Source organism: Eubalaena glacialis, chromosome 4 (assembly GCF_028564815.1).
Source record: "Eubalaena glacialis isolate mEubGla1 chromosome 4, mEubGla1.1.hap2.+ XY, whole genome shotgun sequence".
Lineage (NCBI taxonomy): Eukaryota > Metazoa > Chordata > Mammalia > Artiodactyla > Balaenidae > Eubalaena > Eubalaena glacialis.
This window is the reverse complement of record NC_083719.1, coordinates 182,313,774-182,326,675: the sequence shown is the minus strand read 5'-3', so window position 1 is coordinate 182,326,675 and position 12,902 is coordinate 182,313,774. Positions and strand designations below refer to the sequence as shown.

The window sequence follows — 12,902 nt, the reverse complement described above, 5'->3', positions numbered from 1 at the left end:
ACAATAATTCCCCCAGTCCCTGGTAACCACTATTCTACTTTCTGTCTCTGTGAATTTGCCTATTCTAGATACTTTATACAAGTGGAAGAACATAATATTTGGCCTTTTGCGTCTGGCTTATTTCACATCGTGTGTATTCTTAATGCCACTGAATTATACATCTAAAAATGGCTAAAATGATAAATACTATGTTACAGACACAGATACACCACAAACCACACATGACAAAATCAAGCTGAACTACATCAAAATCAAGAACTTCTGCTCTTTGCAGGACACTAAGAGACTGAGAGACTGAAAAGACAAGCCATAGATGAAGAAACTACCTGCAAAAGGAAGGTTTGATAAAAGACTGATATCCGGAATATCACTATTATACACTCAGTATATTACACACTCTATCACTATTATACACTCAATAGTAAGAAAATAGACATCCCAATTTTAAAAAATGGTCAGACACTCTGAACAGACACATCGTCAAAGAAGTTAAAGGCAAATAAGCTATGAAAATACGCTCAATGCCATAAGTCCAGAACCAGATGGTTCCACTGGTAAACGTTACCAAACATTCTAAGAATTAACAACAATTCTACTCAAACTCTTCCAAAAATAGAAGAGGAAGGAACACTGCCTAACACATTCTATGAAGTCAGTATTATTACCCTGATACTACAGCCAGACAAAAATACCACAAGAAAACTACTGATCAATATTCCTTGTGAATATAAAATTCTCAAAAAAGTACTAGCAAACCAAATCCAACAGCACATTAAAAAAGATTATACACATAACCAAGTGGAAATTTATCCCAGGAATGCAGGAATGGTTCAATCATTGTAATATACCACATTAATAAAATAAAGGAAAAAAACCCACATGATTATCTCAACAGAGGCAGAAAAAGTGTTTGAAAAAATGTTATGCCCTTTCATGAAAACACTCAGTAAAATAGGAATAAAAGGGGACTTCCTTAACCTGATAGAGGGCATTTATGAAAAAAACCACTGCTAACATCATACTTGGTGGTAGAAGACTGAACATTTTCCCTCAAAGATCAGGAACAAAGTAAGAAAGACCACTTTCATCATTACTATTCAAGACTGTACTGAAGTCCTAGCCAGATCAATGAGGCAAGAAAAAGAAAAAAGGCATCCAAACTGAGAAGAAAAAAGTAAAACTATCTCCATTTGCACGTATCTTTTATGTAGAAAATCCCAAAGAAGCCACAAAAAATTACTAAAGATAATAAACAGATTCAGTAAAGTTGCAGGGTACAAGATCAACACACACAAAAATCAGTTATGTTTCTATATACCAGCAATGAACATTCCAAAAGGAAATTAAGGAAACAATTCCATTTACAATAGCATGCAACAGAGTAAAATATCTAGGAATAAATTTAACCAAGAAAGTAAAATACTTGTACACTGCAAAGTACAAAATGTTTCTGAAAGAAATTAAAGAAGACCTAATCAAACGGAAAGACATCCCATGTTCTTGGATTGGAAGATTTCAATATTGTTACGATGGTAATGTCTCCAAAGTATTTACAGATTCAATGCAATCTGTATCAAAATTTCAGTGGTCTTTTCTGCAAAAATGGAAAAGCCAAGTGTCAAATTCATATGTAATCCCAAGAGGCCCACGAAAACCAAAACCATATTAAAAAAACAAACAAAAACCCCCACACAAAGTTGGAGGACCCACATATCCTGATTTCAAAACTTTCTACAAAACTACAGTAATCAAAACAGTATGGTACTAGTATAAGGACAGACATAAAGACCAATGGAATAGAATTGAGAGTCCAGAAATAAAACCAACCATACACGGCCAACTGATACTCAACAAGGATGCTAAAGCCACTCCACGGGGGAAAACAATCTCTTCAACAAATGGTGCGGGGATAACGGAACGATCACATGCAGAAGAATGAAGTTAGACCCTACCTCATCCCACACACAAAAATTAACTCAAAATGGGTCAACTATCTAAATATAAGAACTAAAACTATAAAACTGGTACAGGGAAACATAGGGGTAAATCTTCATGACCTCAGATTTGGCAATGGAGTCTGAGATTTGACACCAAAAGTGTAACGGAAGAAGAAAAGTAGATAACTTGAGCTTCATAAAAATTAAAAACTTCTGTATATCAAAGAACACTATCAGAATGTGATAAAAACCCAAAGAATGGCAGAAAACATTTGCAGATCACACATCCGGTAAGAGTTTAATACCCAGAATATACTAAAAACTCTTACAACTTAACAATTAAAAAAATAAATATTAAAAAAATGGGCGAAAGATGTATACAGCCATTTCTCCAAAGAAGATACATAAATGGCCAAAAGCAGGTGAAATGTTCAACACCACTGTCATTAAGGAAATTCAAATCAAAACCTCAACGTGCTACCACTTCACACCCGCTACGATGGCTACCACAAAACAAAACCAGGAAATAACAGGCACTGTTGAGGATGGGGAGAAATAGGAACGCTCCTACATTGCTGGTGGGAATACGTAGAGGAGTTTGACAGGTCCTCAAAAAAGTTAAACACAGAATTACCACATGACCCAGCATTTCCACTCCTAGGCATACGCTCCACAGAACTGGAGACTGGAACGCAAACATGTACACGTCCACGCACGTCCACAGCAGCATGAGTCACAGCAGCGAGTAGGCGGAAACAGCCCAGACGTCTACAAACAGATGAGTGGATAAACAAACTGTGGCACAGTGGATCTTCAATATTCGTGCGTTCCCTGTTTCTGTATTCAGCTACTCACTAAAATTACCTATAAACCCAAAATCAGTCCTCGTGGCTTTCATGTCCACTTGCAGACAGGCACCAAGTGGTGAGAAAGGAGCTGGCTGCAGGCTCGCCCCCGGCTGCTGTGAAACAAGCTGCACTCGGCCTTCTTGTGCAGTTCTCACACTGAACGAGTGGCCTTCTCACCATGTATGTAGTGCCATTTTTACCAAATTTTTGTGCTTCTGCCATCTGAAATGGCCCCAAGCACAGTGCTGAAGTGCTGTCTAGGGTTCCCAAGCCCAGGAGGGCTGTGATGTGCCTTACAGAGAAAATATGTCTGCTGGACAAGCTTGGTTCAGGCATGAATGATGGTGCTTGGGCTGTGAGTTCAATGTTAATGAATCAACAGTGTACAGTAAATAAGGAAACTTCAAACAGAAGCACTCAGGAAACAAGGTTACGTATCCATCAGTTGACAAAACTGTGACCAGAGGCTCACAGGAACTTAACCCTTTAGGCCCCCTCTAGCAACCGTTCAGTTTCCACTCACTCAATGTTCCTGGTGACCTTACAGAGCATAACTATTTCGAGTAACGAGAATCGACTGTATATACGTGTGTATCTCCATACAGTGGAATATTTCATTCAGCCATAAAAAGGAATGAAGTACTGGCACATGCTACAACTTGAATGAACCTTGAAAACACTATGCTAAGTGAAAGAAGCCACACACAAAAAGACACATGTTGTATGATTCGTTTTGTATGAAATATCCAGAATAGGCAAATCCACAGACGGAAAGCAGATTAGAGGCTCCCAGAAGATGAGGGTCGGGGGGACGGGGAGATGAAAAATTTGAAACTAGAGAGGCAGTGGCTGCATAACATTATGAATGCATTAAATGCCACTGAACTGTACACTGTAAAACGCTTAACTGCACGTTACGTGAATTTCACCTCAATAAAAATTTTATTTTACAATTGTGGCATCATAGAAAGATATTTGGCGTTTGTACTCAGTTCCCGGTCTTGGAATTTCCTGAGTGACGGGGTGACAGGAGCGTCTTTTGTTCTAACGAGGCGGCTCTTGGTGGGTCTCTAGATGGTTTCAGGATGCGGCTGGTCCCCAGAAAGACCAAGTCTTGATTAGAAGCTCATCCCCCTCTCCCGACCTCCAAGCTCCAGGGAGGGGGAGGGCTGGAGATTGAGTCAGTCAGCAGTGGCCAATGACTGACTCATGCCTACACAACGAAGCTTCCATAAAACCCCTAAACACGGGGTTCGGAGACCTCAGGGAGGACAGGTGAGCGTGGAAGTGCCAGGAGGGCGGTGCGTGGAAGGAGAGGCCCCAGAAGCCCGCCCCTGCCCACATCGGGCCCCCTGCCTCTCTCCCACCTGGCTGTTCCTGAATTACATCCCATATACTAAACCGGAAACAGGGAGTAAAATGCTGATCGGAGTTTTGTGAGCTGTTCTAGCAAATTCCGGAACCTGAGGGGGTTGTGGGAATCCCCAATGGATAGCTGATCCGTCAGAAGTACAGGAGGCGCAGCGCAGACCTGTGGCTGTCGTCTGAACTGGGGACAGCCCTGTGGGGCTGACCCCTGACCTGCAGGTCTGCGCTAATTCGAGTGGCTAGTGTCAGAAGCGAACTGAACTGCTGGACACTCCAATGGTGCCTGGAGAATCAGAGCCGGAGGAGAGGTGCTGGGAAGGACACCGTGCATTTGGAGTCAGAAGCATGTGAGTAAAAACTGCTCAACGGATGTCCCCGGTGGTGCAGTGGCTAAGACTCCGCGCTCCCAAGGCAGGGGGCCCGGGTTCCACCCCTGGTCAGGGAACTAGGTCTCACATGCCGCAACTAAGAGCCCGCGTGCGGCAACTAAAGATCCCACATGCCACAACTAAGACCCAGCGCAGCCACATAAATAAACAAATAAAAATTTTAAAAGTATTAAAAAAAAGAAGACACACGGAGATTATTTTTATTAAGTCAGACAGACCCACCCCCGACACCACTTCTTTTTTTCGCTTGGGGGAAAGGAGGGCTTTATCTGTAAAAGAACATCCTGCCAACAGGTCAAACGGAACGTGGCCTCAGATAAGTTTTAGCGCCAAACACCACATAACACAGAATTTCTCCATTTCACAGCCAGTGCCACTGAGGCTAGAACGCCTCACGCTCACACGAGAAAACATCCCGCGTCTGAGAAAGCGTCCTTTCTGCTCTGGGTGCAGATCCACCCCACTGTCCGGAGAGGCCACACGTCATCCTGGGGCCTGAAGGCCTCAGAGGCTGCCTGCTCCACTCACCCCGCTCACCCAGGCGGACCCAGCAGTGACATCAACGACACACGTGGATGAAGCCCTTACTCCGTGCTGGGTACCGGGCCACACGCTCTACCTTCCATCACTCCGAATCTTCCCAACAGCCTGAGAAGCAGACACAATTAGGAACCCATCTCGTGGACAGAGAAACTGGGGCCAAGAGAAGTGGGCTGTCCACAGTTGCTCCACCTCTTCTCAGCAGGACAAAGATCAGCTCACCTTACTGACAGCTGAACAGTAAGGCAGGGCTGACACCCAACGGCAGCCCTTGCCTATGGTAGGGGGGAAAGTCACCAGCAGACGCTCTCACCGTGTCCCTGGTTCACACGCATCCCACGCCTGCAGAAGCTGCTTTTGCCATGAACCGGCACTCACTTTTCCACACACGTCCCTCAACAGGGACCCACATTTAGACAACATCTGTATGACACGATACATAAAACAATACTGTCCCTGTCACCCAGAAGCAAGTAAACAACAGAATTCATGAGGAGCTGTCATCCTGGGTCACGCCTGTCTCGGGTATTGAAGCAACGGGTGCGCATGCGTGAACACACGCTCTGCTGGTCCAAACCCCAGCTCCGCCAATCATGGTGCAGCACTGCCCACACGACTGGGCATCCAGGCGCCCCTTCATCCAGACTGCGGAGATGACCATCCTCCGGGGCCTGTCCGGGTACTAAGTAATAAGCACCGCTCAGCAGAGCGCCTGGCACAGCACACGCACCCCACGGGACCTGTGACGGGATCCGCACCCCTTCCCGCGATGGGCCTTGCAGCGCAGGGCTGCCCGCTACAGCGCTGAGGGCAACGCCCCCACCAGGAACAGAGGAGTCTAGTAACGGGATGCAGGGCACAGGAGAGCACCCAGCACTTATCCTGAGAAAGGGCTCACAGGGCCACGCCGGACCCAGCGCCCAACCCTGCAGATACCAAGGCACCCGCGGCTCAGCGCTCCCTCCCAGTGGACTCACTCTGTCTCCCCAACCACCCAGAGGGGCTACAATCAGCATCCCGTTTGCACAGCCTCCCCACGGGGGGCCCCAGGACTCACCCCAGCACTGGCCCCCCGCCCCACGTGGATGCCCCCCTCTCCACGCTCCCGGAGCAGCAGGAGGCCTCCCTGAGCATGGTCCCTAAGCTGCAGGGCGCCAGCCCCCTCGGGGTGCAGTACCCATCCCCAACCCGTGCGGACAGGCTGGGCTCTCCTCTCAACAGTGGCCGGTCACCGGGACTCTCAGGCCTCGACGCCCAGAGAGCCTCGGGATGACCCGCAGGCCCCGCCGCCAAATCCCGCTGAGCTGCACCCGCTGAGATGTCCCTTGGTGACCAGGGGACCGCGGTGCCCACCTGAGCTCCACCCCAGAGGCCTCTGACGCCACGGGCTCTCAGAACAAGGGGCTCGTTAAGTGAGTGGTGGCACTCTCGGGCCCCCCAGGGGGATGTCCTTCCTGAAAGATGGCAGAGCCGCCCACAGCCAGTCTAGCTGGACTTGTGGAGGAGCACCAGCCAGCCAGCCACCTTGGAGCCAGCGAAGGTCACCACTGGCCGCTTGGTGGCACCTGTGAGGATCAGCAGAGGCACGCTGCCAGGGAGGCAACTGTTAAATGTTGGTTACTGGGCTTTAAAAAAAAAAAAAAAAAAAAGCCATGGTCTGAATGTGTCCCCCGCCAATTCCTATGCTGACTCCCACCCCCCACGTGATGGTGCTGGGAGGGGCTTAAGTCACGAGAATGGAGCCCTCGGGAATGGGATTAACACTTCCAGAAAGAGCCCCTAGCCCCCTCGCCACTTCCACCCTGTGAGGGCACAGCAAGAAGCCTGTGACCCAGAGGACGGAGGACGGCCCTCACCCGACCACGCCAGCACCGGATCCCAGACTTCCAGCCATCAGGACGCTGAGCAAACCATTTCTGTTGTTTATGAGCCGCCCAGTCTGTAGTATTTTGTTACAGCAGCCTGAACGGTCTATGACTATTTCTATTTTTTTCATTGTAAATGTTTAGAAAATACATATGGAGAGAAATAATACAAAACCCTGCTGTGATCCTGCCACCCAGATTACCTTTGTTAACATCTTTCATGTATATAATTCCTTTTTTCTATAAATGACACACATATAACTTGCTTTCCTCATTCAACATTAAAAGCTCTTTCCCCCAAGGTCGTCAAAGATTCTGTTCAGAAGATGCGTAAGTGCATCCAACCAACAGCCCACTGTCAGACGTCTAATAACGTCCAGATCTTCGCCCCTCCTCCCGCGAGGTGACAACCCCTCTAGGACAGGCCACAGACTCCGGCCCCGCCCCAGCACGTGGCGGCTGAGCCGGGGACGCCGCCACTTTCAGGACGACTTATGGCGACATGCCCCGGTGCTCCCCCACCTGCCGCCACAACGTGCCCGGCTCCCCAGCCCCGCCACCACGGGAGGGATGCGCGCGACGCTCCGCCCGCGGGCGCCCAACATGCAGTCTCTGCCACACGTGCCAACATCCACCCTGTCACCCGGCGCTGCCGGTCCCACTGGCCCTTGTGTGAGCTGTGCGTCCTCCTTACCGCCACCCGGGCTCCTACCTTGTTCTTGAAGTACACCTCGATGGGCATGATGAAGCCTGCGTAACCCGACTCCTCCACTTTGTAGGGGGGCTCCTTGCACACTGAAAAGAAAGGGAAAACCGCTGTCAGCTCTAGGAGGCCAGCTCCCCCAGCGTGGGAAACCCCAGGCCCCGTTCCATGTCAAAGAGGTCAAGAGGGAGAGAAGGAGCGGAGCAGGAGAAAGGTGACCCCGTGGCGCCAGGGTGGGAGAGCGCTGGGGAAGGGGCAGCGCAGCCAGTACCGGCCGCGGGCCACACAGGTTCAACCAACTCAGGGCAGCACGGCAGTGCGGCTCAGCGAGGCGCCGGGCCAGGGGGCCCCTGGTCTCCCAGCAGGGCAGGCACTCTGCGGTGCCCTCCTCCTGCCATCGCTCACTCAGACATGGACACTGAGGCCCCGCTTGGGGCCAGGGACACGGACGCCAGGAGATGGAGATGGAGATGGAGACGGAGATGGCCCGGTCCCAGCGGGGGCTCGTCTGGGTTCTACCTCAGCACCTAACCAAAGCATTCCCAGGTGACGAGTGATGAGAGAGGGAGGAAGGGAGGGAGGGGGAGAAAGAAACTAAGAAGAACAGTAAAACAGAGGTAAAACAATCTCCCGCAGTCTCACCCTCCAGGATGAACTGTCAATGTTTTGACAGGTATGCTGTCATTATGCAAGTAACGTGACAATATTGTTCTCCCGCATGTAAGAAAAAAAAATCAGAACAGTACAGATCAAATCCCCCTTGTCCTCCGCCCCTCCCTCTCCCGAGGCAACCACGACCAGGAGATAGGAAAAAATCCTGCCAACGGTTAAAACCTTTACACACGTATGTCTGTAGTGTAATTCTTAAGGGGGCCAGAAATTGCCGGAAAACAGTGCATTGGAACATAATGAAACATGACTTTTTAAAAATTAAAACCTTGTAAGATTTTTCTTAAAAAAAAAAAATCATTTAAAATATCATATACCTCAAACATCTCACGTGTCTCATCTATCTGCGCAAACAAAACTGGTGAGGGGGTGGGTTTAGAGTAACTGGGGACCCTCAAGGCCAGGGCTGGCTGGACACCCTTGCACAGGACCCCGCTCTGCAAACCACAGGGGCGGGGCTCCAGGGAGCTGCGCAGACTGACGGGTAAGCCAGCCCCCAGGGCTCCCCCTGCCCCTGCGCCAGCCACCTGCCCTCCAAGCCCAGCTCCCACTCCCCCCACACCCCCCAGGAGGGCTCAGCCTGCGCTTCAGGCTCCAGTCCCCACAGCCCGGGGCTCGAGGCTTGCTCAGCTGGACGGACTTCCCTGCCAGGGGCGAGGGGGCCGTCCCGACCCGGCCGTGGGACCCACCACCCCCGCAGCACAGCCTCCCGGGGGGCAGCAGTAGCCCGGCTGCCTCGGCTGAGCGCCCTGAGCACTGTCATCTGACCTTGGGGCCCGCACGGAGTCATTACTGCTACCAAACGCTGCACTCGCTCATTCGTGCATTCACTCCACCACTATCCGCATCTGACGGTGTCAGGTGCCCGGCTGACGCCAGAGGCCAAGGGGACATCTCTGGTCCCCAGGAGTAAGCTCAGTCACCTTCAGTCTGACCGTCAGCCCACCTGGAAGTAAGGAGTGCCCCTGCCTGCAGGCTGCGTCAACGGGCGGTGGCCCAGGTAGCCTGGGGACACTGTGGGGTTGACCTCGGCCCCAAATCCCTATCCTAGCCAGCTCCTATTCTCCTGCTCCTCGGATGGCCTCCTGGCGGTGCTGGCTGGGCATGCCAGAGGCAGCCCGCCCCAAGCCACCTCCTCACTCCCTCTGAAATCCGCAGCTCCCGGCGTCCTGCAGGTCAGGACCCCAGCTGTCCACCGCTCCCCAGAGGCCCCGAGGACGCCTCAGCTCCTCCTGCTCCTACGGCTCGCCTGTCACCAAGTGCTGTGAAGGCCACCTCCAAACATCTGTGGGCTGCACCCCGCTGCCTGGCGCCCTGAGCCTCCGCTCCAGCCCCTCACCAGCCGGCCTGCCTCGGGCTTGCTCCCGGGCATCTTCTGCAGGGGCCGCTGGAAGGACCCCTCTGAATCACAGATCTGTGTCCCCTGATGGCTCCCCACTGTCCTCAGGACCAACTTCCAGCCGCTCCAGGGGGCCTGCACGGTGCTCCATCCCCTCCAGGCTCATCTCTCACCAGCCCTGCCACGCTGCCCCTCTCAGATCACAGACCACTTCTTCCGGGACCCCTTCACTGAGCAGCAACCCCCGTCCCCCACCAAGCTCCAGGCTGCGGCTCCCTCCTCCGGCCCCGAGCGTCCGGTATCACTTGGTCTCAGGACTCCTTGTGCTTCCTGTCTCCACCTTCCTCAATCCTACACGAGCTCCTGTGCACTCAGTGTGACATCCCCAGGGCCAGCACCACGGTCAGACCTTTTGGAAACACTCACTACGTATCTGTCAAATACTGCTGAGCGGGCCACATGCCACACCTCTGTCAGGTCGTCTACTGAAGTGACAGGCCTGTCCAGGGACAGGAAGAAATCTGGGCAGGGAGGCCAGGTCACGGCCCGCCTCTCCCCGACTCTCTCGATCCTGTTTGAGCAGACTGAGGGGGGGTTTCTCCAACTGCATGAACCCTGCCCGCCTAGTGCCCAAGCCCCCACACTGTGAGCGTCCTGCAGTCTGCCTCATGTGCCCCGGCCTCGCACAGGGCCGGGCACCTGTTTGCTTGCTGAATTAACCTGCATCCAGGAAGGAAAGAGGAAGCAGAGAGGAAGGGTGGCCTGTTCTCGCTGCACGATCCCCCAGCAGAGGAGGGAGGGACCGGGGACCTGCCTGCACCCTCCACCCCAATGTCCATCTCCCCCCGCCCACCCCCAGTCTGAATCCCCTCAGCCATGAAGGCCCGAGTCAGGGCCCCCTCCCGCAGGGACAGCCCTGGCTTCCCTCGGCCTCTGACCCCCAGGTCACTTACTTCCACTGAGGGCGGTTATCTTTGCACATACATGTGTCACCTCTGATCTTCATCTCTCTACCAGACGACAAACCCCTTCAGGGAAGGGACCCTGCTGTGCATTTCTCAATCTCTCTCCAAAGGCCTCTAGGAGGACGGGCACTCCCAGGCTGAAAACCACCTTATCCGTTCAGAGACGGGGCACAGGGGCCAGAGTACAGGCTTCCAGACGTGGGAGACCGAGCAGACACCACCGGCCTGCCTGCCGTCCCACCTGAGGGCCCAAGGCAAGCAAAGTGAGGCCAGTAGGAAACCAAATAATGCCGGGAGAGTAACGGGGAGGGAGGCGATGTGAGCAGTCAAGAACTTTCTGGAAGGCAGAAAGTGGGTGAGAGCATGCCGGGCAAGGAAACAGGAAGAGGATGCTGCAGCCGGGGACATGGCACGGGTGCTGCGGGGGGGGGGCCCAAGCCCCGGGAGGCCTGGGCTGGGGCATCCGCAGGCGCAGTGGAGGGCGGGGGTGGGGAGCGGGTGGCTAGGGGTTTTTCTTGGGGTGATGAAAACGTTCTGGAATGAGAGAGGTGATGGTTGAGCCACTGTATGAACACACTAGACACGTGGGTCGTACACATTAAGGGTGAATTTTATCATGTGTGACTCATACCTCAGTAAAGCAGTTACTAAAAAAAAAAAAGCCAAACAGAGGGGCTGTGACTGGAACAACAGCCCTGGGGATCCCTCCTGCAACCTTCCCCCACCCCACCCCCCGAGTCAGGGGGGACCCACGTCCCTAACCAGAAGCCGCCGGTAAAGCCAACCCATCCTGCCCTAAACAGAGCACTCGGTAAGAGTTCCCACTTGGAGGAAAGAGGCCAAAGAAACAGGAATACTTTGGGGACCACAAGAGAACTTGGGAAAAGGAAAACAAAAACAAAAACCTAGAGTCAATGCCCTCATATGCAAGACTTGCTCAACAAATGAAAACAAAATACTTTTAAAAAGGAAAATTAGAGAGTAAGAAAGGGCTCTTAGACCTTAGTACAAATATAGTACTTACAATTTTTTAATTCAACAGGAAGACCAGAAAATAAAGTCGATGGAATCTCCCAGAATGTAGACCAAAAAGACTTTTTTTTTTAAAGGGTGAAAGGTGCAAAAACAACTCAGCAGATTAAACAAATGTCAACAGCAGCTCATATTCATAAAGCACCTAATGTACGCCAGGCAGTATTCTTAGCACTTTATACATTTAACTCATTTAATCCTCCCAACAACACTGTGAGGCAGATGCAACTGTTCCCATTTTACAGATGAAAAGACTTAAACATAGAGAAGTTATGTAATAAGCATCCTAGAATGCGAAAAAAGAAATTAAATAGGTGGAAAGAAATTGTCAAAGAAATAGAAGCTAAAACGAAGGACACCGGGACTTCCATGGTGGCCCAGTGGTTAAGACTCCACGCTCCCAATGCAGGGGGCCAAGTTCAATCCCTGGTCAGGGAACTAGATCCCGCATGCCAGAGGTAAAAGAGCCCACATGTGGCAACAAAGATCCCTCACACAGCAACGAAGATCCAGCATGCCGCAACTAAGACCCAGCACAGCCAAATAAATAAATATTTTTAAAAATAATAAAAAATAAAATAAAATGAAGGACACCAAATGTCCAACATGATGAACAAACACACAACCAAAAAAGACCCCAGAAACAATGTCATAAAAACCATCTTAAGTCCTTCTAAAGACAAAACAAGAAACTAAAAAACAGGTCATCTGCAACAGAACAAGAACCCAATAGCATCAGACTTCTCAGAAGAAAACGAAGCGACACTTCCAAAGCTCTAAGTGATAGTAATTCTCCAACTAGAACGTTACACCCAACTAGACTACCATTCAAGTGTGGGAACAGAACAAGGGCACTTCAAATACACTAGGAGTCAAGGAGTTTATTCCCCACACACCTTTCTTTGGAAATTGCTTCAGTAATTAATCTCCTGGGAAACTTCTTGAGAAATTACTCCAGTAAAACAGGAAAATAAACCAAAACATAAGGGTATTAGGTAAATCCCCCCAGGAGAAAAGTAAAGGAAAGTCCCAGCGTGATGGCTAAAGAGGAGCCAGCTCTGATTAGAGGAGGAAGAGACCAGAATGAAATATCTCGAAGGGGAAAAAACTCCACTGAATAAATGAAATGATGGGGAGGATGGAAAAAAGGCAAAGCACCTTTGATGAAAAAGACACAATGCAAGGATGGGAAGAGAAGCAAAGGGCCAAATATGAAGTGAAGTAAACGGGGCCAAATTTTAACCAAG

The 12,902-nt window shown here is 50.8% G+C and overlaps 1 protein-coding gene across 2 annotated transcripts in view; it reads right to left on the bottom strand.

Annotated features, from left to right (window-relative positions):
* MLLT1 (MLLT1 super elongation complex subunit) overlaps positions 1-12,902 on the bottom strand; it is a 64,000-nt gene that overhangs the window by 38,522 nt on the left and 12,576 nt on the right. For both annotated transcript variants that reach the window (XM_061190633.1, XM_061190634.1), the window contains exon 3: positions 7,660-7,742. In XM_061190633.1, the coding sequence (XP_061046616.1) occupies positions 7,660-7,742 (83 nt within the window). The remainder of the gene's footprint in view (positions 1-7,659; positions 7,743-12,902) is intronic.